At 52.7% G+C, this 25,918-nt stretch overlaps 3 protein-coding genes across 5 annotated transcripts in view; 2 read left to right on the top strand and 1 right to left on the bottom strand.

The window, feature by feature from the left end:
- CARHSP1 (calcium regulated heat stable protein 1) overlaps nucleotides 1–25,918 on the top strand; it is a 1,067,514-nt gene that overhangs the window by 22,101 nt on the left and 1,019,495 nt on the right. The gene's annotated exons all lie outside the window — the stretch shown is intronic.
- On the top strand, nucleotides 254–2,086 carry TMEM186 (transmembrane protein 186). The gene is made up of 2 exons (XM_049768880.1): nucleotides 254–301; nucleotides 1,320–2,086. The coding sequence occupies exons 1-2, from the start codon at nucleotides 254–256 to the stop codon at nucleotides 1,959–1,961; spliced, it is 690 nt and encodes a 229-aa protein (XP_049624837.1). The 3' UTR covers nucleotides 1,962–2,086.
- Nucleotides 8,754–25,918, bottom strand: part of ABAT (4-aminobutyrate aminotransferase) — a 57,259-nt gene continuing 40,094 nt past the window's right edge. For both annotated transcript variants that reach the window (XM_049768470.1, XM_049768471.1), the window contains exons 6-16: nucleotides 24,973–25,022; nucleotides 18,680–18,760; nucleotides 17,563–17,655; nucleotides 16,367–16,429; nucleotides 15,908–15,971; nucleotides 15,179–15,327; nucleotides 14,451–14,588; nucleotides 13,105–13,272; nucleotides 10,913–11,059; nucleotides 9,679–9,790; nucleotides 8,754–8,977 (exon numbers count right to left, since the gene is read on the bottom strand). In XM_049768470.1, the coding sequence (XP_049624427.1) occupies nucleotides 8,856–8,977; nucleotides 9,679–9,790; nucleotides 10,913–11,059; nucleotides 13,105–13,272; nucleotides 14,451–14,588; nucleotides 15,179–15,327; nucleotides 15,908–15,971; nucleotides 16,367–16,429; nucleotides 17,563–17,655; nucleotides 18,680–18,760; nucleotides 24,973–25,022 (1,187 nt within the window). In that variant the 3' untranslated portion in view covers nucleotides 8,754–8,855. The remainder of the gene's footprint in view (nucleotides 8,978–9,678; nucleotides 9,791–10,912; nucleotides 11,060–13,104; nucleotides 13,273–14,450; nucleotides 14,589–15,178; nucleotides 15,328–15,907; nucleotides 15,972–16,366; nucleotides 16,430–17,562; nucleotides 17,656–18,679; nucleotides 18,761–24,972; nucleotides 25,023–25,918) is intronic.

Here is a 25,918-nt window from a genome sequence, read left to right as displayed (position 1 = left end):
CTATACCCGCCTCTCGCTGGGGGAACTACAAATCCCAGGATGCCTTGAACCCGGCGGGTTATACTACGCATGCGCACTTAGGAGTTTCCGGAGGCGGGACTTTGGGAGTCACTTCCGGCCACTTCGGGTGTAAGGGCGATGGTAAGGGCTGCTTCGGTGGCCGCTTGAGCATTTTGGGTAGGGGAGAAGGGCAGCTAGAACGTGGGCTTCCCATGAGGGATCATCTGTCTCCAAGTCATATGCGGAGTCACGAATGTGTCCCGGGCTGTATTCGTCTCTGCAGCGAAGAGCCCGGGCCGGGGTGAACGAAGATGGTTTTGGATTCGGGGGACCCGTGTTCGAGCCCCGACATCTCAGAGGATGGCCCCGAGCACCGCCCGGCGCCTCCCTCTCCACTCACACAGCCCAGAGAAGCCCATGAGCATTTGCTGGAGGGTGCAATTCCCCCCCCCCCCAAGTTAAAACAGTAAACAGACCCCTGATTGATGCAGCCTGTATTGAATCTCCCCTTCCCCCCTTTTATTGGGGTGATGGTGGTGATGCTCGGGGGTTATTCCTGGCTCTGCGATCAGGAATTGCCCTTGGCGGTGTTTGGGGGATCCCACGGGATGATGGAGATCGAACTTAGGTTGGTCGCGTGCAAGGCAAAGGCTCTCTCTGCTGTGCTATCTCTCGAACCACTGGGTTCCTCCCTCTTTCCAAAGCCAGGGTTAAGATAGTTTCACTACAACACGTTTCATAGTGGAGAAAGCACCCTACTTTCAGCTGACATGGCATATACTATTCTTGGGGAGAAGGAACTGGTGCACTTGTGCTGTGTTGGTGGAATGAAAGTTTGTGACTCCCTATTTGGAACCCATATGAGGTTCTGGGACTGAGGGGACCAGTGTGATTGTCACCTCCCTGCAGTCCCCCAGGGTTTTGTATCTCTGGGGATCTTTCTCTGCGCTTGGTGCCCTCAGTGGTCAGAGTGGGCAGTTGTATCTGCCCTCCATGATCCCTTGCTGGGGACACTTGCCTGCTGTTTTTCATCAGTTCCCTTCACCTCTCAGGGTTGTAGGTGTGCCTAAAAATAAAAAGTGTGATGCAGGGTTCAGGTGATAGCACAGCAGGTCAGGCGTTTACCTTGCATGCTACCAACTCTGGTTCAAACTCTGACATCCTATGATGTCCCCCGGGCTTGCCAGAAGGAGTTTCTGATTGAAGAGCCAGGAGTAACCCCCTGAGTCTTGCTGAGTGCGATCCGAAAACAAACACAAAACAAAACAAAAAAAGGGACACATTGAGGTTGAGTTCGGTTTCTTGTCTCTCCCTACTAGGCTGCCCTGCTGGTGGCTGTTCCCCGGTTGCTGACCCCTGCTATGAGGACTCGGGCTGGACCCCTTCTCAGACTGTTGGGCCCGGCTGGACTGAACTCCAAGAGATGGTTGGAGAACTCATCGCTTCCCTTGAAGGAAAGACAGCCGGGCCCTGGCTCCGAGAAATTCCACACCATTTACCGGCTCCATTCCATCCGTGCCTTTGGGGTCCTGTCGCAGCTGAAGGTGGCCCAGACGGCGCTGACCCTGCTGGCCTTGCCGCCCGGCTACTACTGGTATTCCCAGGGCCTCTTGCCACTCAGCTCCGTATGCCTGGCAGGGGGGATCGCCACCTTCGCTCTGGCAATGCTGTGCTGGATGAGTTACTTCTTCCGGCGCCTGGTGGGCATCCTGTATGTGAACGAGAGGGGCACCATTCTGAGGGTGGCTCACCTCAATTTCTGGGGCTGGCGCCAGGACTCCTACTGGCCCGTGGCAGACGTGGTGCCCCTGACGGAGAGCCGGGACCGGCCCCAAGAGCTGTTTGTGCGCCTCCAGCAATATAGTGGCCAGCAGACCTTCTACCTGCTGCTGCGTTATGGCCGTGTGCTCGACCGGGAGCGCTTTGCCAGGGTCTTTGGGAACCTGGAGCAGCTGAAGTGAAGTACTGACTGCGGCCCTGGCAGCCTTATTTTGGGGATTGTGGATGTGGAGGTGTAGGAGGTCAGAATTAGGTGGAGGAAAGAGCCCCCAGATGCAAACAGCTCCTGTGACGTTGGAGCAGCTTCTGGGGGACCAACTGTCACAAGTTCTGGGAAGCCTCTCAGCCCCCTACCCAGCTTATTTGGGGTCCTGGGGCCCCTCTGGGAATCAGCATAAGGATATGGTGCTTTGCAGACTTGGCACCATTCTGGAGTGTGTCGTTGTCCCCCCTACCTCGTCCCATGTGTCCCTGGGAGCCTGTAGTAGACGGGATAAGGATTGAGGAGATAGTATGGGGGTACACATGCTATCCCACTCAGGCTTGGTTCCTGTTCTTCCCCCCAGAGAACAGGAGTCACTCCCACCCACTGTTGGGCATGGCCCCCAAATTCAAAAAATAAATATTTTGTTCACTCGCAATGAATGACATCTCAAAAAGAAAAAAAAAGGCAATAGTGAAAACAGGAACAGAACACAGCCTAGATTTTGGGAGTGTGGGATTCCCGGGGGGTGGGGGGGTGGGGGGTGGGGTGGGGTGGGGGTGGGGGTGAGGTATTGGCTTTAGGACACACCCACACTAGAGATCTTTATTATAGCACAGCAAACTATGCACATGGCCTGACCTTTGACCTCACAATTCAGTGATGCCCTGATTCCAGAACCTTCTCAGAGTCTCAGACAAACTTGTCCCAATGAGCAGGAAGTCTCCGTGCCCTCTACACTATCCCTGCCCTTAGGGGGCGTCCTCTGAGCCCAAGCCACCTGCCAGAATATAGAACAAACCTTGAGGCCTTTGCGTTTATTGGGGGGGGGTGGTGGTGGTACCTGCTCAGGGGTTACTTTTGGGATACACAGAAATCACCCCTGGCAGGTTCAGGGTACCCAATGGGATGCTGGGGATCAAACCTGAGTCAGACGTTTGCCCCACCTCTGAGGCCTTTGGTTTGCTGTTGGTTGGCACCTAACTCTGGATGTAGAGGCAGTTGAACACGTTTGACCCCAATTTCTGATTCCATCCCTTGGGTCTCTGTGCAGAAGGGATGATGGTCCCATTGATTCTATGTCTGTCACTCTTTTTTTTTTTTTTTTTTTGGTTTTTGGGCCACACCCGGCAGTGCTCAGGGGTTACTCCTGGCTGTCTGCTCAGAAATAGCTCCTGGCAGGCACGGGGGACCATATGGGACACCGGGATTCGAACCAACCACCTTTGGTCCTGGATCGGCTGCTTGCAAGGCAAACACCGCTGTGCTATCTCTCCGGGCCCTATGTCTGTCACTCTTACCAAGGGACAGCATTGCCCACAGTAGCTCCCCTGGTTTATAATCCCAGTAGAGATGATTCCACCACAGTCACTTGTGTTTTTTTTTTGTTTTTGTTTTTGCACTTAAACATACAATGTCTATTATAAATACAATACAGGGGCCAGAGTAGTAACACAGTGAGGAGGGCATCTGCTTTGCATAAAGTCAACTCAGTTTGATCCCTGCACCCACTAGAGTCCCCTGAGTACTATCAGGAGTGATTCATGAGTGCAGAATCAGGAGTAAACCCCCGAGTACCACTGTGTGTGGCCCAAAGGAATCCTAGTATTATTGTGGGTTTTTTTTTTTTTTTGAAGTATTGGAGTAGGACAGTGGAGAGGGCACTCGCTTTGCACGGGGTTGATCCAGGTTTGATTTGCAGTATTCCATATGGTCCCAAGCACTGCCAAGAGTAATTTCTGAGTGCCACTAGGTGTGGCCCCAAAACAAAGTATAACAAATATTCAGTCCCATTTGGGAAAGAACTCAAAAGACTGGAGCAGTGCCTGGCATGGACTATGGACCTCAGCACTGCTCAGATCAGTTCTGGCACTTCCTTTTATTGAGGGGGGTGGGTTTGTGGGTCACACCCGACCACGCTCAGTGGTTACTCCTGGCTCTATGCTCAGAAATCACTCCTGGCAGGCTTGGGGACATTATGGGATGCCGGGATTCAAACCACCGTCCTGCATGCAAGGCAAACGCACTACTGCTCTGCTATCTCTTTGGCCCCTGGTTCTGGCATTTCTTGAGTTTGGGAGACACCCCTAACACACCCACACCCAATTCAGTCCCAAGGGAAACAAAACTAGCTATGAAGATGGGTACTAGCCAGTCAAGTAAGTCGGACCTCACACCTTACAGTTGGATGCAGTATTCGGAGCCAATCAACCCTGGAGAATAATATGCAGCCTGAGAACAGGCTAAAAAGGCAGCAGGAACCTTGCACATTATTAAACTACTCTGCCTAGAGAACAGATGACACTTCAGGGCAGGGAGGTTGTGGTCCCAGGTGGAGGCCATGTATGTCTTGCAGGCATTTCCAGGTACACCAGAATGGTTGCTGCAGGCTGACCTGACCCCCTACATCACTGTATTGGGACCAAAATCACTCTTCCAGCTAGAAAATTGTTTTGAGGTCACACCTGGCGATCACGTGACGTTCAGTAGTTACTCCTAGCTCTGCACTCAGAAGTTGATCCTGGCAGGCTCGGGGGATGACCATATAAGATGCTGGGATTTTAACCGGGGTCTGTCCTGTGTTGGTCATCTACAAGGCAAACGCCATACCACTGTGCCATTGCTCCAGCCCCAGCTGGAGAATGTTTTGTTGGTAAAGGTTGTAAAGAGTTTTTGGGTCACATGGTCCAGAGGTCAGGATAACCAGCAGGACATCAGGCCCTTAAAAACTGAGAAATCCGGGCCCAGAAAGATAGCACAGCGGCGTTTGCCTTGCAAGCAGCTGATCCAGGACCAAAGGTGGTTGGTTCGAATCCTGGTGTTTCATATGGTCCCTCGTGCTGCCAGGAGCTATTTATGAGCAGACAGCCAGGAGTAACCCCTGAGCAACGCCAGTTGTGGCCCAAAAACCAAAAAAAAAAAAACAAAAACAAACAAACAAAAAAAAAACTGAGAAATCCGGTTTCAGTATCTGTGGGAAGGGGCTCTACAGGGGAGACCAAACCCAGCTGTGGTCTTCTGTACAGCTCCCCTAAATAGAAAAAAAATTTTTTTGGTTTTTGGGTCACACCCAGTAACGCTTAGGGTTACTCCTGGCTATGCACTCAGAAATTGCTCCTGGCTCGGGGGACCATATGGGGATCAAACCGTGCTCTGTCCTAGGCTAGTGCGGGCAAGGCAGATGCCTTACCACTTGCACCACCACTCTGGCCCCTTGAATAGAATTTTTCTTATGCTGTGCTCCTGTGCACCATTCCCAGCCCACCTTGGGCTCCCCAGCTTCGGTGTGGGGGCCAGTCTGGGACAACTTTTACCAATAACCAAGCTCCAGGGGCTTCTGGATGTTGTTGCTTTGTGTGACTTGAAGATGAGCGAATCCCCAAAGTTCCTGCCAACTGTATGGCCTTGTATGGATCCTCTGGCTTTTAGCTCTAAAACACACCAGATGAGAGGTAATCGGGTGGGTCAGTCCATCTATCCACAACTGTCCCGCTGGAGTGAGTGCCCACAGTCCTAATGGTGCATTTCCCCAGCCAAGTGCCTACAGCCCAAATGATTTAGAGCTGAAATGGTGCCAGGAGTGAGGCCTTCGGGGAAGGAGTCAGGAGCTACGCAGGCAAACTTGGCCTTGCCTGAAATAGACTCTCATTGTTTTGAGAGTTGTGCTCAGCTCCTGAGTACAGGAAGCTGCTTGTGACAAGGTTTTGTTCCTGCTGACCCTGGGTGAGGACAGTTGGGTACAGGGAGGTGGAAGCAGATTCTCAGGGCCAGACTGTCCACCCCAGATCAGGAGCTGGGACCTTGGACCATTCACGTGGGCTCTCTGCACCTCGGTTTCTCTGTCTGCGGGACCAGGACAACAGAAGCAGACAGGAAGGTACTTCCTAGAGGCAATGCACTTTACAAGGTGGATATATCTATATCTATATATCTTTTTGGGCCACACCTGGTGACACTCAGGGGTCACTTCCTGGCTGTGCGCTCAGAAATTGCTCTTGGCGGGGACCATATGGGCACTGGGAGGGACGAACCGAGGTCTGTCCTAGGTAATCTGCATGCAAGGCAAAGGCCCTACCACTTGGGCCACCACTCTGGCTCCAATTGCATCCTAGTGTCCCTGGAAGTCTGGTCTGACCTTCCTCCCTGCCCTTCCCCAGCCCGAAGGAGATTCCTGGAAATCTCACACCCTCTCCCATGACTCAGTCCCCCACCTCCGACAAAGTCACATGCGCTCCCCTGTGTCCGTTATAAATATTCTGTTTTAATTTAAGAAGACAGATGAACACAGGAAACACTGATGGACATCATGGACCTGTGCATAAATGAATCAGTTGCATCGGGACATGTTTATTTCCTGGGCTGTGACGGGCACTGTGGACAGAGACTGGCAACGAGCACTGTGTGGGCGAGGGGCAGCAGCTCCCTAGCGCTGGTTCCTACCAGGAGCACATGGCTACGAGAAGCGAGGTTGGGGGGTGGGGGTCTGTTAGCGCTGTGCATGATTTTGCATGGTGACTGAGGTGTCAGTAAAAATTAGTTAAAAACAAAAACAGTATAATAAAAGTGAGGTTATGCAAAGACTGTTATTGGACCTTGTTTTTTCTGAGAACAAGACAGGCGAGACTCACACTAACTCAATGCTACTCAGGGGGGACAGATCACTTCCCCACTGTCCACAGGCTGCAGAAACATCTGATGGGCCCCCAGACCCTGGACTCTATCTCCCAGTTTTTCTGCATCTTGAGCTCAGCCGAGTATTTTTTCTCCCTACATCAACATTACTCTGGGGTTGCTAGAGGTTCTCTGCTCAGAAATTCCTGGCAGGCTCAAGGAATCGTATGGAATGCTGGGGATTGACTGAACCGATTGGCAACTTGCAAGGCAAAATCTCTCTCTGCTGTGCTATCGCTCCAACCCAAGTTCTCCTTGACCTCCCAGCACCCCCTTTGGACCCTGAGAGGATGTTTTAGGGGTTCATGCTGCCCTGAATCCACAGCAAAGTGTTGCTAAATGGCTTAGACATGATTTTTTTTTAACTGAAAAGTACCTTCTCTGGGTGTGGGATGAATGAGGAGTCTGCAAGGAATTTTAGGAGGAAAGAATTTCAATTCTTGATCCAAGAAAACCAAGATCCTGTCCATGTCCAGCACCATCCTGTCTACACCTGCTGTCACGTTTCTTGGGGAAAATGCATATGGCACCCCAGAAGGCAACCATAGGTTAATTTGCCTTTTGCTGCCTTGTCAAGACCCGGTGTCTCCAGGTGCCCCACGAATGGGCTTTCTCTTTGCAATGCTCTTCCTGGCCCCAGCTGCTTGATGAACTGTGCATCTCACAAAACTTTCTCACATACCCTTTTCTCCGAAGGACACCTCCTTAGGTCCCAGGTGCTGTGTCAAGCAGCCCCCAAGAGATGAGAAATGTAAAATTTCTTTCTCCTTGGAACCAAGAGGGTTCCACACAAATTTCATGAAGAAACAGTGCACAGAAATGAATGTCTACAGGGGTAGATGGTATGGGGGGGGGGAGTCTTGCAGACAGACAGACAGGGCCCCCTCCTTCAGCCAGCAGTGCAAATGGCCTTCGAGGCAGAAAACAGGTGACCAGCTAAAGTCTGTAAACCCACAGACCAGTGAGATGGGTGCTCTGGGAGCCCCAACCTACCCTGGGACACTCTGTCCCAGGACCAGTTGGCATGGAAAGACCCACGTGCTGAACTGACTGCCTCCCTTTGACACAGACAACAGGAACAGGAAATGGCATCCATGGGGCTGAGCAGACCTCAGGGACTATCTAAATATGCCCTTCACCCTTAGATCAGGTTGTGCAGAGTCCAGTGCCCACTGCAGAGCTTCTGAGCCACTCCTCACCCCCGACCGGCTCCCCATAGTCCCAATGCCAAGTACCATCTGCCTGTTTATCCTCCGCCCCCTCCTGGGAATGGCAAAGACAAGGATGCCAACTACCCCCCTAGTTTTGCTCTCTTTTTCCTCCTGCTTGTGGCCCTTTCATCCATGCACCTCCCGCAGGAAGAGGGTGAGGTAGGGAGGTGCAGAGGAGGAAGCAAAGCTTAAAGAGCCCTGGGGAGAGGGGAAGGGAGTCATGAAGGGTCCAAGATAGAACCCCAATGGATGTGCCACTGTGAGGATCCTGACTCCAGCTCCTCCTAGGGGCTCCTCCTCTGGGTCCCCATGTTTACCCACCCACCCCAGGTTGCTGTGGTCCCTTGAGATGGTGACAACAAAGGAGAAGGAGGGGATAGAATCTGGGCACAAGGTGTGGGAGTCAGGATAGGGCAAAGCTTCAGCAAAGAGAGATTCACAGTTTCCAGGCACTCCAGACTTGGGGTGGGGGTGAGACCCCCGCCCCAAGCAAGGGGGCTTCAGTGCTAAGATCCTCACTGTCCCATGGTCCTGCCTCCAATGTCTGGCCTGTTCCCCACCTTTTGGGGCTGAGTTTGGACTCCAGGCAATGAGCGGAGGAGCGAGGGCAGGTTTGATGGCCCAGAGTGAGGAGGGACCCTACATTCTCTATCGAAGATCACAGCCCCTCGAGAGGCACCTGGGGCATCCACGTCAGGACTTGGGCTGACTTGCAAAGAAAGTGCTGGGGCCAAGAGGAATTAGACGTTGACTAGGTCCTGCATGGCCTTTTGGGTCATCCAGACAGGACCCAAGCTGAATTCTGGGGGAGAGGAAGCTAACAGCCTCAGCCCCCCCAAAACACGCCCTCCCCTCGAGAGCAACCCTTTCGAATCTGCATTCACCGAGGATACGTGAAGTGAGAACATGAATTAGACAAAGGAATCAGTGGAAGAGGAGGGGGGCTGCCCCCCCCCCCATCGGGGCGTGGGGTGTGGTGTAATGTGGCTTCTTTACTTGAACTCGGCGAGGATGTCGCTGAAGATGTTGAGGAACAGGTGGGCATGGTGGTCCCTGAAGACCAGAGTGGGCCGGAAGCGGATGGACTTGTCCCCGCAGCCCCCCAACACCACGCCTGCAGGCGAAAGGGGTGGTTAGGGTTGAGAGGGCACCATGATACCCCAGCATCCAGCCCCGCCACCAGCCCCCTGTCCCCTCCCTGCCTCTCTTCTTCCTACCACTCCCCCAAAGCAGACTTGGGTCTGTCCCCTACTCTCTCCCCACAGACCTGATGCCTGAAGACCATCTTCCTTTTCTTCCTTCTTGGCAACTCACTTTAAAGAGGTCCTTGACAGGGGACCATGTCTGGGGTTCTCAACACTCCATATCCCCTTTGCTTTTTTTGTGGGGGGGGCTAGAAGTGCTCAGGGGTCATTCTTGGTTCTGGGCTTAGGAATCACTCCTGACTGCATTCAGCGGATCATATGGGATGCCAGGGCACAAGTTATGCCAGCTGCTTGTAAAGCAAGAGCCCTACCCCCTGTACTACCTCTCCAGCCCCCAGAAAAGTCTCCTATATCACTTCTTGCAGTTAAACTGGGATTCCCCCCAAAGACCCCAACAGTCGCCAGGGGTGGAGTCACTTCCCTGCTCAGATAACTGTGTGTATGAGAGGTGTTGGGGATTGAATTTGGGCATCACCCACCCTCCAAGCAAAATGCTTTTTCCCAGGGGTGCCTTGGGGAGGATTTGTTGGATGAGCACATGGAGAAACAGATTTTCAGGCACAATTCGAGGGGGTGTCCCCCTTTCCCCTGGCCCTCCCTGCTGCCTCACCTTTGTTTCTGGCTATTAAAATCAGCTTATTCCGTATGGACTCATCCGGGGTGTCGAAGGAGCAGAAAGTGCCACGGCCCCGAACTCTGCTGATGAACTGGGGATACCGAGCCTGTGACGGGGAGTGAGGACCAGACTCAAAACAGGCTCAGTACCCCCTACCCGCTCATACGTTAGGGGAATGCACGGGGTGCCGTGTGCTAGCTTCCAACCCCAGCCCAGCCTCTTTCTGCAGTCTTGGGGGGCTACTAATGTGGCTTGTGCCTCAGTTTCCACTCTGAGAAGGAAGGGTAAAAAAGTAGCAGACCCTAAAGTGAGCCAGTGAGCATCAGGTCAGCCCTGGTCCCTGCTCTGTAGGTAGATGTGAGCCTCTTAATCCTATGTCTTCTATAGAGAAATTATTAAGATGATTTGATTTGGGGGTCACACTCCGTGGTGCACAGGGCTGACTCTTGACTCTATGCTCAGAGATCACTCCTAGCAAGGTTTAGAGATCGTAAGGGGAGCCAGGGATGGAATCCAGGTCAGCTGTGTACAAGGCAAGTGCCTACCTGCTGTCCTATCCTCTGGCCCTAAAAAAATTATTATTATTATTATTTGGTTTTGGGCCACACCCATAGTGCTTGAGGCTTACTCTTGGCTCTGCCCTCAGGAATCACCCCTAGAAGGGCTCAGAGGACCTTACGGGGTGCTAAAGATTGAACCTGGGTCAGTGTGTGGTGGGCAAGTGCCCTCACTGTCCTCTTCTTATGACCCTACAAAATAATTATTATTATTACTATTTGGGTCACTCCTAGGGTTACTCCTGAATCTACAGTCAAGGATTCCTCCTGGTAGGGTTTGGGTAACCCTATGGGGTATCAGGGATGGAACTTGCGTTGACCATATGCAAAGAAAGCGCCCTTCTGCTTTCTTATTGTTCTGGCCTCTGGAAACATTTTGTCTGTTTTTTGGCCACACTCAGTAGCACTCAGGAGTTACTTCTGGCTCTGCAGTCAGAAATTATCCTGGCAGGCTAGGGGGACCCTATGGGATGCTGGGGATCAAACCTGGGTCAGCCTCGTGCAAGGTAAGTGCCCTTTCCACTGTCCTATTAATCTGGTCCCCCGAAACTTTTTTTTTTTGGTGGGAAAATCTCCCATGTGGTGCACTGTTGGCTATTCTCATCCAACCAAGCCCTGTGCTGAATGCAGGGCTGAACGCAGGGGGCCCATCTCCCGGGTTTGGGGGGCACCTGCAGATCCAGCAGCCCTGTGAGCAGGGCCTTCCCTGCGTGTGCCGCGTTGTTCAGCAGGTCCTCACGCTTGATCACGTTGATGACCTCGGCCAGCAACAGGTTCTTGGCTGGGTCCCCCAGCCACGTGTTGAAGATCCGGTAGGGCTGCAAGGGGCAAAGGCATTGAGGGGGGTGGCTACTACGGGCCCCTCCTCCCATGGTCCCCACAATAGACAAGCAGCACCAGCCCTGCCCTTGGAGACAGTCTGCCCACATCTCGCTAAACACAGACTCAGAAACTAGTCGAGCACTGGTCCCTGAGTTTGGATGAGCCTCAGGAGGACCCCAGCACTGTGATGCTGAAGGTGCCAGGACAAAGGCACTTTTCCAGGAGCTGTGGCAACTGTTGCTAGGCAGATGGGGGCAGGGTGGGGGAATCATGGTCCTGGGGAAACTGAGGCAGCAGCACATGACTGCTCTGTCCTTGAAGTGAGGAGGGAAGAAGTGAAGCCCCAAGAAAAGCAGTGATTGGGAGCAGAAAAGGAGGTTCTGGAGGAAGTGGCAGGGGCAGGGAAGGAGGGCCTGGATGGCAACTTGGCCCTCAGAGGCTCCTCCAGTTTATGGCTCCCCCAAAACTTCAGCTTGTCAATGCAGCTGCTCGGAGCACTTCCAGCCTCGCTTGCCATGAGTATGGCCATATGGGCTGGATTCTTGTCAATGTGTTCAAGAAACAGGATTTTTTTTTTTTTTTGGTCTTTGGGCCACACCCGGCGGTGCTCAGGGGTTACTCCTGGCTGTCTGCTCAGAAATAGCTCCTGGCAGGCACGGGGGACCATATGGGACACCGGGATTCGAACCAACCACCTTAGGTCCTGGATTGGCTGCTTGCAAGGCAAACGCCGCTGTGCTATCTCTCCGGGCCCAAGAAACAGGATTTTTGGGAAGACGGCGAAGAGCAAGTAAGGAACATTTTGGGCTTCTCTCCTTTTTCCCCTCCTACTGTCCAGAATGGAGATGTGAAGGCTGGAGCTCCAGCTGCCATTCTGAACCTGAAGAACATGTATGAATGGTGGTAGACGGGGTCCTGTTGTCCCCAGGATGGATGGATGGATGGATGGATGGATGGATGGATGGATGGATGGATGGATGGATGGATGGATGGGTGGGTGGGTGGATGAATGGGTAGATAGATGGATGAATGGGTGGATGAGATGGGTGTGTGTGTGTGTGGAAGGATGGATGGATGGGTAGATGGGTGGGGATTAGCCCATCTCCTATTCTTCCTGTGTAACCTGACCTGCTAATAAGACCTGTCCATTTCTCGGAGGGGTCTTTGGTGAGTAACAAAAAGTTTTGCCTGAGGGTCAGAGAGAAATTGGGAAGAGGATGAATTGGGGGATAGAGAGAGATGCAGCAAGGGAGAAGGAGCAGGAGGAGAGATGGCTGAAAGAGGCTGGATGCAGAGCTGATGATATCCAGTGTAAAAGGTCATGAGAGAAGCCACACCTGTTGGCAAGGGCCTGGAATAAAGCTGATGTCTCACGAAACCTGTCTGTGAACCATTTTCTCCCTACCGCTATCCTGAACGTGCAGACCTGCTGGCTGGAGGGGGTTGCAGGCAGGTGGCCCGGGCTGGAGGACAAAGACCTCTCATCCTCCATCTCTCCATCCACCTCCATCCAGGCCCATTCAAGGGCTGTTATTCTACAAGTGGGTGGGTGGATGGGTGGATGGATGGACGGATGGATGGATGGATGGATGAGTGGATGGGTGGGTGTGTGGGTGGATGGCTGGCTGGCTGAATGAATGAATGGATGGAAGGGTGGGTGGTGGATGGGTGGGCAGGTGGATGGATGGATGGATAGATGAATGGATGAATGCGTATATATGTGTGTGTGTATACACATGGCCATGTGGTTCTTGTTTACAATCCTGGTTTTGCTACTTAACATGCTATGTGCTCTTAGACAACTAATTGAGCCTCCCTGAACTTGGTTCTTCATCAATATAACTGGGGGCCGGGGGGGGGACGACAGAAAACCAACATCAACACGGGTAGGCCATTTCCGGACAAGTGCCCTGAGCAAAAGCTAAAACATGGGCATCAGCAACTGATACTGTGAGCAGTGAAAGTCGAGCATGAGAAGGAGTTGTCGGGAGGGTGGGGCCCAGAGGCCCTCCACTAGAAGAGAAATGGGGACACCACTCACTGCGTTGGGCCTGAGCTCTCCCTTGTGGAAGAAACCTCCTGTCATCATCTTCTTGCTGAAGGTCATCACGTCTGCAGGGTCATCCAGTCCCCAGTGCTCGTGGGCCCAGAACTTGCCAGTACAGCCCCCGCCGGTCTGGACCTCATCCACCAAGAAGGCGCAGCCATGCTGGATGTGGGAGGGAGAGAATGGGGGAAGGTGAATGCCCAGCGCTGCCCACCCCCCATGCGCCTGGGGTCTTTCCCCAACTGTTATTGATTCCTGGGCCACCAACCATATTTGTGTTCTGAACAGTGTCTCTGGGTGTTTGAAGTCTGAAAAATTTCAGAAAAACTGGGCCACAAGGCTCAAAGACCAGAGCACCCCAACTGTCGCCTGACCTCCAGCTCCAGGTGGCTCAGAAAGACCCTCTGCCCACTGAGGCCAGAGCAATAGTACAATGGGAAGGATATTTGCCTTGCATTCGGCCAACCTAGGTTCGATCTCCGGCATCCTATAGGGTCTCCTGAGCCTGCCAGGAGTGATTTCTGAGCATAGAGCCAGGAAAAACCCAGGTGATGCCAGGAGTGATGCCCCCCACACTAAAAAAAAAACAAACAAAACAAAACAAAAAAAACAACAACAACCTAAAAACAAACTAGGGGCTGGAGCGATAGCACAGAAGTAGGGCTTTGCCTTGCACATGGCTGACCCAGGAAGGACATAGGCTCAATCCCCAGCATCCTATATGGTCCTTGAGCCTGCCAGGAGCAATTTCTGAGTGCAGAACCAGGAATAACCACTGAGTGCTACCAGATGTGGCCCAAAAACCAAAATCAAACCAAAACAAACAACAAAAACAAAAACAAACTGAACAAACAACCTAAAAAAACTTCTTCCCTGTCCTCTCTCACCCCATAGGCCTACTGGGATCCTTCCTGCACTTGAAATTACTCTCGATTTGTGTTTCAACTCCCTGGATCTAGGAACCCATTGGCTGGGTTTCGGGTACATGGACAGGGCAGCCTGAGATCTTCAACCCACACCCCTTTCTGCTTCCCCCAGCAAATGGGTCTACTTATGGTACAAGAGAAGGTACGGCTCTAAGGGGAAAAGGCTGCTGCCTGGGAAGCCGGAACGATAGCATAGTAGGGAGGGTGTCTGCCTTGCATGTGACCAATCCTAGCTTGATTCCCGGCATGCCATAGGGTCTCCTGAGCACGACCAGGAGTGATTCCTGAGCACAGAGCCAGAAGTCAGCCCTGAACACCACTGGGTCTGGCTCCAAGATCCAACATCCCTTGAAGCTCAAAGATCTTGTCTTCAACAAAATGATCACATCTGCATTATATCTTTGGGGTGCAGACCTTCCTGGAGATGTCTCTCAGCTTCCGGAAGAAGTCATCAGATGCATGATTGTCGCCACCCTCAGACTGAATAGGCTCCACAATGATCCCAGCCACCGTCTTCTTCTTTTTTCGGTACTTCACAATCAGATCCTCCACCTGGGGTCAAGGCAAGGGGGGCTATGAGCCAGGAATGGGGGTGTTCTAGGCACAACCTCCCAGCACCAAGACTGGAGAGCCACCAGGTATGGCTCCCAGATAGAAAGAAATTCAAAGCCAGAAAATAAAAATCTTGGGGCCACACCCCATATTCTACCCACGAGGATTCCACCTAGTATGAAATGAGGTGGGTCTTGGGTTTGAATGAGGTGGATCCTGGGATCAATCCTCGCACTGAGGGACCCAGGGAATGTCCCAAGTGCTAAGATGCTTTTGATGACATGAGGGTGCCCAGCAGGCTCGTATTTGTCGAAAATAACAGGACAAAAAGTGGTTAGATGCAGCTCAGTTCTACAATGTTGGGGGAAATGGGGAAAAAGACTCAATGGGGTAGAGCACCACCATGAGTGATCCCCAGCCTTGAACACTTCCCTGCAAGGCTCCCCCCCAAACCAAATATTGAACCAAACACAACCCCAATACAAAGCTGGATGGAAAGGCCCAGACCAGCTCTTGGCATCTCTCCTCACTGGCAGGGCAGGGATGGGGGATGTAGGGGGTGCTAGGCAGAATGTGGGATGCTGCCGTACCTCCTCCAGACAGCGGGCCTCCTCATGCTGGTTCTCCTTGACAAACTCCTCCAGTGGGTACCTGAGCCGCGGGAAGGGCGCGATGGGCCAGTCGAAGGAGGGGATGTCAATCTTGTGGATGGCTTTGGAGTGGGTGGTCGCTAGGCAACCTGGGCCAGCAAGACAGGGGGCACAGGCAGGACACGCCTTTGGTTTGGGGCCACAGCCGGCCACGCTTGGGGGTTACTCCTGGCTGTGCTCTCAGGAATCACTTCTGGGCGGGGGGATTTGAGGGACTTCAAGATGGGCTGATGATGGCTGATAATGGTAGGGTAGAGGTTGGTGAGGGTGCAGGTGGGAAGCCCTCAAACCCCCGTCCAGACCCCCAGATTAAAGACCATCACGGCGGATGTTCTTATAGTTGTCACTAGCACTGGGGTTGTGGGTTCATTGGGTTGTGGAATCAAGGGGTTGTGAGCCCAAGGGCCCACAGGGCTGTGGGGTTACAGTTGTAGGGGTCACAGGGTTGTAGGATCATGGGGTCATTGGGCCAAGGAGTTATGGGGTTGTGGGGTCACTGTGTTGTGGGGGTCATGGGATTGTAGGATAAAAGGGTTGTGGGGATCATAGGATTGTAGGGGGTCACAGGGAAGTGGGATCATGCGTCATGGAGCCAAGGGGTTGTAGGATTGTGGGGTCATGGGGTGTGGGGGTCAGGGGTCACAGAGTTATCAGGCCATGCCTCCTTACCCATGGTCCTCCCGTGGAAGGCGCCCATGAATGAGAGTATGCTGTAGTCCGGACACCCAGGGGCCTAGAACCATGACATATGACTGTCAGCAATTATTGGGGGGATGGAGACAAGGCTGCAGGCCCCACAAACCTATGGGCACCTTAATCTCAGGAGTGAGAGGCCCTCTTAGGCAGTTACCCCAAGACCCTGGGCAGTGCACACACATACTTTGCTTTCACACCGAGTTTATTTAAAACTATATATATACTTTTTTTGTTTTGTTTTTGGGTCACACCTGGTGCTGCTCAGGAATTACTCCTGGCAGTGCTCGGGGGACCATATGTTTGTGATTATACATAGGTCAGTGGTGTGCACGGCAAACCCTCCCCAGCATACCCTCTCTGCTGTGCTATGGCTTTGGCCCCTTCACCTGGACTTTTAGGGGGTCTGTGGTAACGTCCCCACCCCATGCATACCTGGTTGATCATACACGTCTCCAGTTCCTCTTTGGAAAAACCTGTCTTCCCTCGCTCCTTGTTCTAAAAAAACAGATGGGACCTCAGAGGCTGTGTGTGGGACCCCCAGTGTTTCTCCCATCCCTTTAGTCCCAGTTTCCTGACCATGGGGAACACTGACTGTGGCATGGACAGTCAGGTGCCCCTGCATGGGGCTGTGGGTCTGTGGGGGCGAGGGAAGAGCCCCCTGCTCCGTCCTTGGGTGCTGCTGCTCTGTGGTGGTTACTGAGCTCAGAGACGAGGGTAAAGACCGGCCAAAGGTGCCAATGTCCATGCAGGCCAGTTTGGGTGTATTTGTTTCCTCCTTAATCAAAGATGGCTTCCTCTTTACACATCTAAATCTCACCTGGACAGAAAGAACCTCTAGATAGTCTCTTTGCCCCAACCTGTTCTCCACCCACTGGGGTGGTCCTATTCTTCCCAATAAAGACTGCCATTCCAGCAGATCTCTCTCCCCACATAGTACAAAGGTCCCCAAATCTGTGTTTCATCTCTCTCTAGCCTGGTTTGGATTATTTACTGTGGTGGCCCTGTTCCACTTTCCCTTTGCCCTCGAAATTAGGATGTAAGGAATTATCTACAGTTTGATTATTTTTGTTTTTGTTTTCATTTTTTTTCTTGAGAGCTTGTTTGGAGGTTCTAGCAGGGGAGCGCAACTACTCGTATACCCTCGACCGAAGGCCGTCCTCTTTGACCGAGCACACAACTTCGGGAGGGATGCACATGGAGCGGTGAGGGAGGAAGGGGACACCTGCCTAGCCAGCCAGATCAGCCGAATCAACCCTGGCGATCAATGGGGTGACAGATGTCGTAGCCAGATCGCCCTCACATCCTCATTTTTTTCTTCATTTTGGGCCACATCCTGAGGTGCTCAGAGGTTACTCCTGGTTTTGTACTCATATTACTCCTGGCAAGCTCAGGGGACCATATGGGATGCCTGAGATCGAACCCAGGTTGGCCACCTGCCAACTCCCTGCTGTGCTATTGCTCCAGCCCCAGTTTGGGTGCTTTGGGCTGAAATCAATGGGTGTGTCTGGCAGGCCCCATCCAGGCAGGCAGGCAGAGAGGTCCTGCCATCTCCCACGGTGGGGGCCAACTGTGGGTGAAGGGGTGTGAGGTGGGTGTCACATGTTCATGCCCTCCCACCCCAGCCTCACCCGGTACCACATGAAGATGGTCTTGAAGGCATTTTCATTGGAGCAGGAGCCGCAGGCCATGGTGACGAGCTGGGACATTCCCTTGGGGGCGACCTGTGGTAAGAGAAGGACTCTGAGGCAATGCAGGGGCTAGAGAGCTTGGGGAGGGACTGACTAAGGGTATCCTGGGTGGGAATCAGGTGGGATTGGTCCCTGTGGACCAAAGCCTTGAAACTGGAGGGCAGAGAGAATAAAAGGGTGTAAAAACCCCACATTTTGGGCCTGAGTGAGAACACAGCTGGGAGAGTACTGGCTTTGTACCTGGAAGACCTGGGTTTAATCCTTGGCATCCCATAGTGTCCCCTGAGCACAGCCAGGACTGCTCCTTGAGCATAGCCGGGTGTGGCCCAAAACACCCCCAATAAAGAAAACCCACAGTTTGGGCTGGAGTGACAGCACAGCGGGGAGGACATGGGTCCTGCACTCAGCTGACCCAGATTCAATCCCGGCAGCTCATAGGTTCCCCTGAGCACTGCTATGAGTGATTCCTGAGTGCAAAGCCAGACGTAAGCCCTGAGCATTGCTGGGTATGGCCCAAATCCCCAGTCCCCCCAAAAAAATTAAAAAATGAAACCATGGGCCAGAGAGGCAAGGCATTTGCCTTGCATGCAAAGGGTCAGTGGTTCGAATTCCGGTATCCCATATGGTCCCCCAAATCTGTCAGGGGCGATTTCTGAGTGTGGAGCCGGGAGGAACCCCTGAGCATTGCCATCTGTGACTCAAAAACCATAAAAAACAAAACAAACAAACAAAAAAATTTAATCTGGATGTCAGAGGTCAGCTTCGAGAATGACATGCTCATAAGGCCTGAAACTCAAGTGGCAGGAGAAAGAATAACAAAGCCAAAGGCCTCTCTGGGGGCCTGTGGTAGGGAAAGGGGGCATGGGATAGAATGAGTGGTCCTGAACTCTCAGCTCTCTGCTCTTTATTCATTTTTGCAGAAGGAAAATGGAAATTCTCTTTGTAAAAGAAGCTGCATTTCAAGCAAGCCTGAGATAGACTCTCATCATTTCTATCTCAGACCCTTTTCCAGAACCTCCACATCAGTTGGGGGGGTGGGTCCCCTGGACAGACTCACCGACAGCAAGGACTCACGGAGCTTGTCCACGAAGTTCTCGGGGGGCAGGATGCCCAGCGCGGGCCTATTGACGAAGGTGCTCTGCGGGAAAGGTCGAGGGGAAAGGTCGAGGCGGTCACTTCTCGCCTGGCACCACCCACACGGATGGGGCATGCCAGGGGCCGTAGGCACTTCAGGCACAGCCCAGGACAGAAGCTCCCATGGGAGAGATGCAGCTGGTTTTGGGTCTCCGGAAGGCGGGAGAGACTCGCCATAGGCCTCATACAGCACTGCTGAATGCTTTTATTTATATATTTATTTTTGCAATGTCTTTTCTTTTTTTTTTTTTTTTTTTCGCTTTTGGGCCACCCCTGGTGATGCTCAGGGGTTACTTCTGGCTATGCACTCAGAAATCACTCCTCGCTTGGGGGGCCATATAGGACAACGGGGGATCAAACCATGATCTGTCCTAGGCTAGCGCAGGCAAGGCAGACACCTTACTCCTTGCACTACTGCACCAACTCAATTTTTTCTTTTTATGTTTGTTTGTTTATTTTGGTTTTTGGGTCACACCTGGCATTGCTCAGAGGTTCCTCCTGGCTCTATGCTCAGAAATCGCTACTGGCAGGCTTGGGGGACCATATGGGATGCTGAGAGTCGAACCACCATCCTTCTGCATCTAAGGCAAATGCCCTACCTCATGCTATCTCTCTGGCCCCCAATTTTTGCAATTTCTTATGAAAAAATATCCCATAATTAGAAGTAAGATTGAGCCTGGGCCAGATAGAGAGTACAATGGTTAAGGCGGCTGCCTTGAAAATCCCTGAGCACTGCCAGGAGTAATTCCTGAGCATCGCCAGGTGTGGTCCAAACCTACCCTTGCTCTCAAAATAAAAGCTAATTAGAATAGCTCAAAACCAAAAATTGGGAGGTAGAGAGATAGGACAGTGAGAAGGATGCTAGCCTGGCATGTGGCCAAGCCTGATTCTATCTCTGGTGCCAAAGATGGTCCCTTGAGCCACGATTGACACCTGAGTGCAGATCCAAGACTAAGCCATGAGCACTGCTGAGTGTGACCCCAAAACAAAACCCTAATATTGGAAAAAAAATTTTTTCTTGTCTTGCAGCCTCACCCAGCGGTGCTCAGGGGTTCCTCCTGGCTCTGTTGTCTGGAATCACTACTGGTGATATTTGGAGGACCCTATGGGATGGCGGGGATTGGATCCAGATCATCAGTGTGCAAGGCAAATGCCCTCCATGCTGTTATTGCCCTAGCCCTAGATCTGACTTTTTTTTTTGGGGGGGGGGGCGGGCACACCCGGTGATGTTCAGGGATTACTTCTGGCTCTGAGCTCAGAAATCGTTCCTGGCTCAGGGGACCATATGGGACGCCTGGGATCGAACCCAGGTCCATCCGGAGGGTTGTCCACTTGCAAGGCAAATACCCTACTACTGTGTTATCACTCCAGTCTCTAGATCTGATCTAAAATGACTTTGACTGGTTCCATCCCAGAGACAGTTTCTTTTTTGTTGTTGTTGTTTTTGGGCCACACCCAGTGACATTCAGGGGTCCCTCCTGGCTATACACTCAGAAATCGCCCCTGGCTTGGGGGACCATATGGGACGCCAGGGAATTGAACCTCGGTCCATCCTAGGCTAGCGCGCGCAAGGCGCCTTATGCCCTGCGCCACCGCTCTGGCCCCAAGTTTCTGGAAAAAAAAAAAAAAAAGGAAAAAACAAACCTTTCACTGTTTTTGGCTCTGTGGCCCATTAGAATAATCTGCAGGAGAGGGCGGGGAGACAGGAAAATTTTTCTATTTGGGGAGCTGGGTAAACTGAGGACCAGAGATGGCAGGTTCCTGGCCCCAAATCAAAGAGCAGCCATGAAGCGCCACAGCACAACTCAAACCCAGCCAGATGCCCTGGGGCTCCCACACTAGGAAGCATCCCTGCTCTCTTGAGTATTGTCTCCCTGCACCCCAGAAACCTTGTCTGACCCTCAGAGAAATCTCATCCTGCAGCGATGGGGGGAGGGGGTGTTAGCAAATCACCAGGGCTGGTGGCGGGGGCAGCAGCTCCGAGGGGAATGGGCAGGCTGGCTGGCAGATCTGGGCCCTGGAAGGATGTGGGGGTGGTGTTCCTGTTTGGCAAAGCGTGACGTGAAGAACAGAAGCTATCTGGGACATCGGGGCATAGAAGGAAATGAGGACAGGCTTCCCAAAGCCTTGTTCTGAGGCTCAACAATAAAGGGCTTTGGGGGGGGGGGGGTGGACTTGAGCGATAGTCTAGCAGGGAGGGTACACAGTCAACCTGAGTTCGATCCCCAGAACCCCAGAGGGTCCCCCAGGCACCACCAAGAGTGATCCTTAAGTGCAGAGCCAGCAGCAAGCACTGAGCTTTGCTGGGTATAGCCCAAAAATTAAAAAAGAAAGGGGGGAAAAAAGGGAGAAAGAAAAGAAGGGAGGGAAGGATAGAGGGCTGAAGCTGCTGTGTAATCTGAGTGAGTCACTTAACCTCTCTGGTCTGCAAAGGTCTCTAGGGGCATGTGAGGAGTTTGTATGGGGAGGAGCACAGAAATGAGGCAGGACCCAGCTGGGAAGGGCCGTTACAGGGTGGAAGGGCCTGAGCTCACAGCCACAGCGTGGCCCAGCCCACCTGACCCCATCTGGGTCTCAGTGGGCCCAGCCCCCAGCCTCAGCCTTCCTGCAACGGGACCTACTGTTGCTGTAAAACCTGTGGCCATCTAACAAGGTGGTCCTGCCATGCTGGAAACTCTAGCCAGGCCTAGATACTGACTCCTGGTGGCTTCACTTACACCACCTTGGGAAGTGGGCAGGTTGGTTTTAGGTGGTAGAAGGAAGATGGAGATACCTCTGCTAAGTAGCCAAGGACTTTGCAGGCTACTCCCTGAGTGCTAGCCGCTGTCTGAGAGCTTTGCTGGCTACAGTTTTGGAAGAGGAGGATTGTGGGCCAAGAGCTCCCAGTCTGCTGGCTTAGGGGACCCCACAAAGGCATCCTCTCTTTAAATCTGTGCCAGGAGGGCCGGAGCAGTGGTGCAAGCGGTAGGGCGTTTGCCTGGCACATGCTAACCTAGGACGAACCGCAGTTCTGTCCCCTGGCATCCCATATGGTCCCCCAAGCCAGGAGTGATTTCTGAGCGCATAGCCAGGAGTAACCTTGAGCAAAATGAAGCAAAAGGCTGGCCCAGAATCTGTGTCAGGGCCCCCTCTCTCCTGACACAACCTATCCTCAAAGGGTGTCAACAAAGACCAAGGCCAGATTGGGTCTAGACTCATGATCTAGACTATGGCTCAGACTATGTTCTAGATTGGTCCAGACTGCGACCTAGACTGTGGCCTAGACTATGTTCTAGATTGTGAGTCAATCCAATCTAGACTGTGAACTAAACTGTGGTATGATATAGACTCAATCTAGACTGGGGCCCCACCTGATCTCAACAAATCCCAGCCCCTCTAAAGCTGAAATGAGCCCCCGGGGACAAATGAACAACAAATATCAGGATCTAGGTCGGAAGCAGCCGGTGCGGGAGGAACAGCTCGGGTCTACACTGTCTCGTAGTGTCGGTGTGGCCCGTGCCAGCTATGATCCCAGATCTGGGCGATTGGGGAGCCATTGCCTGCTGCTGCACCACACTGGGTTGGAGCCTGGCAGGCATTGCCCAAGGCGGAGGGGCTGGGAAAGGTGGCTAGGTTGTGTGCTGGAGTGGAGAAGGAATGCAGAGAGGACACCAGAGGGAGGACTACGGGGAGGATGTGAGCGGGAGTGGGAGACGGGGCCCCTGGAAGTCTTGGGGAGCAGCTGACGCTGTGTTTGCTGACAGTGTCGTCAGCACCAACTGCCGAGGCATCTGCGAGCCGCAAAGCGTTTCAAAACAGTTGCATTTGGAAAACAAACACAGCCGGGAAGCCCACGGTCTGCCCGCTGGGCCCTGACAGCACCCGGGAGACAGCCCTGGCCCCGTACCCTGTGGCCCCTGCACTTGTCAGCTCACAGGAGGAGGAGATCCCTGCGGTCCCCCAAAGCGGGGTGTGCCCTTCTGTTGAAAGAGAAGTGAGGTCTTCAGTGACCCATCATGCCTGCACTTCCCAGGGGAGAGAGTTTAAGGCTGGGGACGGGGGTCCCTGTGGAACCGGCCACAGCTTCCAGTCCTGATGCCATGCCACCATGTGCCTTGAGTGCCAAGCTCAGAACCACCCATGGAAGTCAGGGATGATTAACATCACAGAGGGGTGAGAGTACCAGATGCCGGAGCACCTGCACCTCCATAAGAGCAGGGACCTTGTTGTGTATGTAAACAAACAGGACCTGGTGAGCGGGGGACAGCAGGAGGAGAAAAGCCATTAGGGATACTGCAGCAATAGCACAGTGGTCGAGCGCTTGCCTTGCATGCAGATAACCTGGGACGGACCCAGGTTCAATCTCCAGCATCCCATATGGTTGCTGAGCCTGCCAGGAGCGATGTCTGAGCACAAGGCCAGGAGTAACCCGTGAGCCAACTGCCGGATTCGGCCCAATAAAACACCATTGGAGAGCCACCATTAGGGAGTATTATCGCAGGACATGTGATATCCCCATTCCCACTAGGAGCACCATAGCAGCCTGGGACGAGGCTCACCATTCCCCAAACGCCAACAACAATGACAAGAAGGAAATTGGAGGGTGGGGGTGAAAGGAATTACAAAAATATAATAGAGGGGCCTAAGCGGTGGTGCTAGTGGTAAGGTGTCTGCCTTGTCCATGCTAGCCTAGGAAGGACCGCAGTTTGATCCCCTAGTGTCCCATATGGGTCCCCAAGCTAGGAGTGATTTCTGAGTGCATAGCCAGGAGTAACCCCTGAGCATCACTGGGTTTGGGCCAAAAATCAAAAAAAGAAAAAAAAGAAAAGGTTGGAGTGATTGGTAGCACAGCGATGGTGCCCAAGCCACAGCACAGTGGGTTTGGGTGTTTGCCTTGCACATAACGGTTCGATTCCCGGCATCCTATTTGGTGTCCCCTTCCCCCACACCACTGATTACCAGGAGTCATTTCTAAGCACAGGGCAAGGAGCAACACAGGGCAAGGGCCACCAGGTGGGCTCAAAAAAAAAAAAAAAAAAAAAAAAAAAGAGAGGGCCGGCAAGGTGGTGCTAGAGGTAAGGTGTCTGCCTTGCGAGCGCTAGCCAAGGAAAGGACCACGGTTCACGGGCCCGGAGGGATAGCACAGCACCGTTTGCCTTGCAAGCAGCTGATCCAGGACCAAAGGTGGTTGGTTCGAATCCCGGTGTCCCATATGGTCCCCCGTGCCTGCCAGGAGCTATTTCTGAGCAGACAGCCAGGAGTAACCCCTGAGCAACGCCGGGTATGACCCAAAAGCCAAAAACCAAAAAAAAAAAAAAAGAAAAAAGAAAAGACCACGGTTCGATCCCCCGGCATCCCATATGGTCCCCCCAAGCCAGTGGCAATTTCTGAACACGTAGCCAGGAATAACCCCTGAGCATCAAATGGGTGTGTCCTAAAAAAAACAAAACAAAACAAAAAAAACAAAAAACAAAACAAAAAAAAGGCACAGTGGTAAGTTGCTTGCATTCAGCCAACCTGGGTTCAATCCCCAGCATCCCATGTGGTCCCAAGCCTTGCCAGGAGTGAGTCTTCAATACAAAGCCAAGAGTAATCCCTGAGCACTGCTGGCTGAGCACTGCTGGGTGTGGCCCAAAAACGACAATAAAAATAGTAGTCTGGGGCTGGAGCAATAGCACAGTGGAGAGGGTGTTTGCTTTTACATGGATGACTTGGGTTACATCTCTGGCCTCCCATATGGTCCCCTGAGCCTGCCGGGAGTAATTTCTGAGTACAGAGCCTAGAGTAACCCCTGAGCACTGCCAGTTGTTGCCCAAACACCAAAACAAACCAACAAAACCAAAGGATCCAGATGGATGACCTGGGTTCAATCTCTAGCATCCCATATGGTCCCCTGAGCCTGCCAGGAGTAATTTCTGAGCACACAGCCAGGAGTAACCCCAGAGCACTGTCAGTTGTAGCCTAAACACCAAACAACCCCCCCCCCCAAAGAAGAAAACCTCAAAGAATCCAGAGAGAGGACACAGGGGATAGATAAGGTGCTTGCCTATCACACAGTTGACCCTGGTTCAATTCCCAGCATCCCCCACAGTCCCCTGAGCACTAGCAGGAGTGATTCCTGAGCACAGAGCCAGGTGTCAGCCCTAAGCCCCACCCAGAGCCTCACTTGGGCCCTGCTACCCAGGTGAGGATCTGTGAGCTTGCCGGGTACATCCAGTCTGCAGGTCGGACACTCACCACATTCTGAGGCTGCTGCACAAGTTTCATGAGGGCAGGATGGCTGTATCCTGGGGAGAGGAAGAGGGGCACTCAGAGATCGGCTGTGCCCCCCCACACCAGGCCCACCCTTATGACCCTGCTGAGTGGACAGAGAGACCCTGCCCTGTGCCTGGAACTTTCCCTTTCACTAGACTGTGCAGTGACTCCTGTCTGTGGTTGTGCCTCTAGACTGGAATCTTGCCCAAGGCCAAGTGAGCTCCAGGAGCTGGATTCAGTACAGGAGAAAGTGGGGGCAGACTTGTGGGCCAGAACCCCAAGTCTGGCACACTCAGTTTAGCAGTGGGCTGTGTCCCCAGGTGGGATGTAGAAGTCCCTCTGTGACCTTACGAGGTTCTCTCCTCTCTCCCTCTCTTGCCATTTTCCTTCACTCTTTCGCATTGTCCTGACATCAAACCATTTTCCCTAGAAAAGCCAGCAGAAGGAGGCTGGACATAGGTTCAAATCCCGGCATCCCATAGGGTCCCCATGCCTTCCAGGAGTAATTTCTGAGCACAGAGCCAGGAGTAACTCCTGAGTGTCACCTGGTATGGCCCCAAAACAATAAAAAAATAACAAAATAAAAAATAGGGGCCGGAGAAATAGCATGAAGATAAGGCGTTTGCCTTGCATGCAGAAGGACAGTGGTTCGAATCCTGTATGGTCCCCTGAGCCTGCCAGGGGGCGATCTCTGAACATAGAGCCAGGAGTAGCCCCTGAGTGCTGCTGGTGTGACCCAAAAATCAAAAACAAAAACAAAAAACAAACAAACAAAAAAACAGCAGAAAAGTAAAGAACTGGTGCTAGAGTGATAGCACAGCGGTACGGTGTTTGCCTTGCACGTTGCCAACCTAGGACAAACCTGGGTTTGATTCCTAGCATCCCATATGGTCCCCTGAGCCTGCCAGGGGCAATTTCCATGTTTAGA

This window comes from Suncus etruscus, chromosome 2 (genome assembly GCF_024139225.1).
Source record: "Suncus etruscus isolate mSunEtr1 chromosome 2, mSunEtr1.pri.cur, whole genome shotgun sequence".
NCBI classification, from domain to species: domain Eukaryota; kingdom Metazoa; phylum Chordata; class Mammalia; order Eulipotyphla; family Soricidae; genus Suncus; species Suncus etruscus.
This window is presented reverse-complemented; position numbering and strand designations above follow the sequence as displayed.

Excerpts from the sequence above, each read along its gene's own strand:
- TMEM186 (XM_049768880.1), top strand. The coding sequence starts at position 254 with ATGTGTCCCGGGCTGTATTCGTCTCTGCAGCGAAGAGCCCGGGCCGGG. Across the intron at positions 302-1,319 it reads AGCGAAGAGCCCGGGCCGGG|GCTGCCCTGCTGGTGGCTGT; the intron begins GTGAACGAAGAT and ends TCTCCCTACTAG.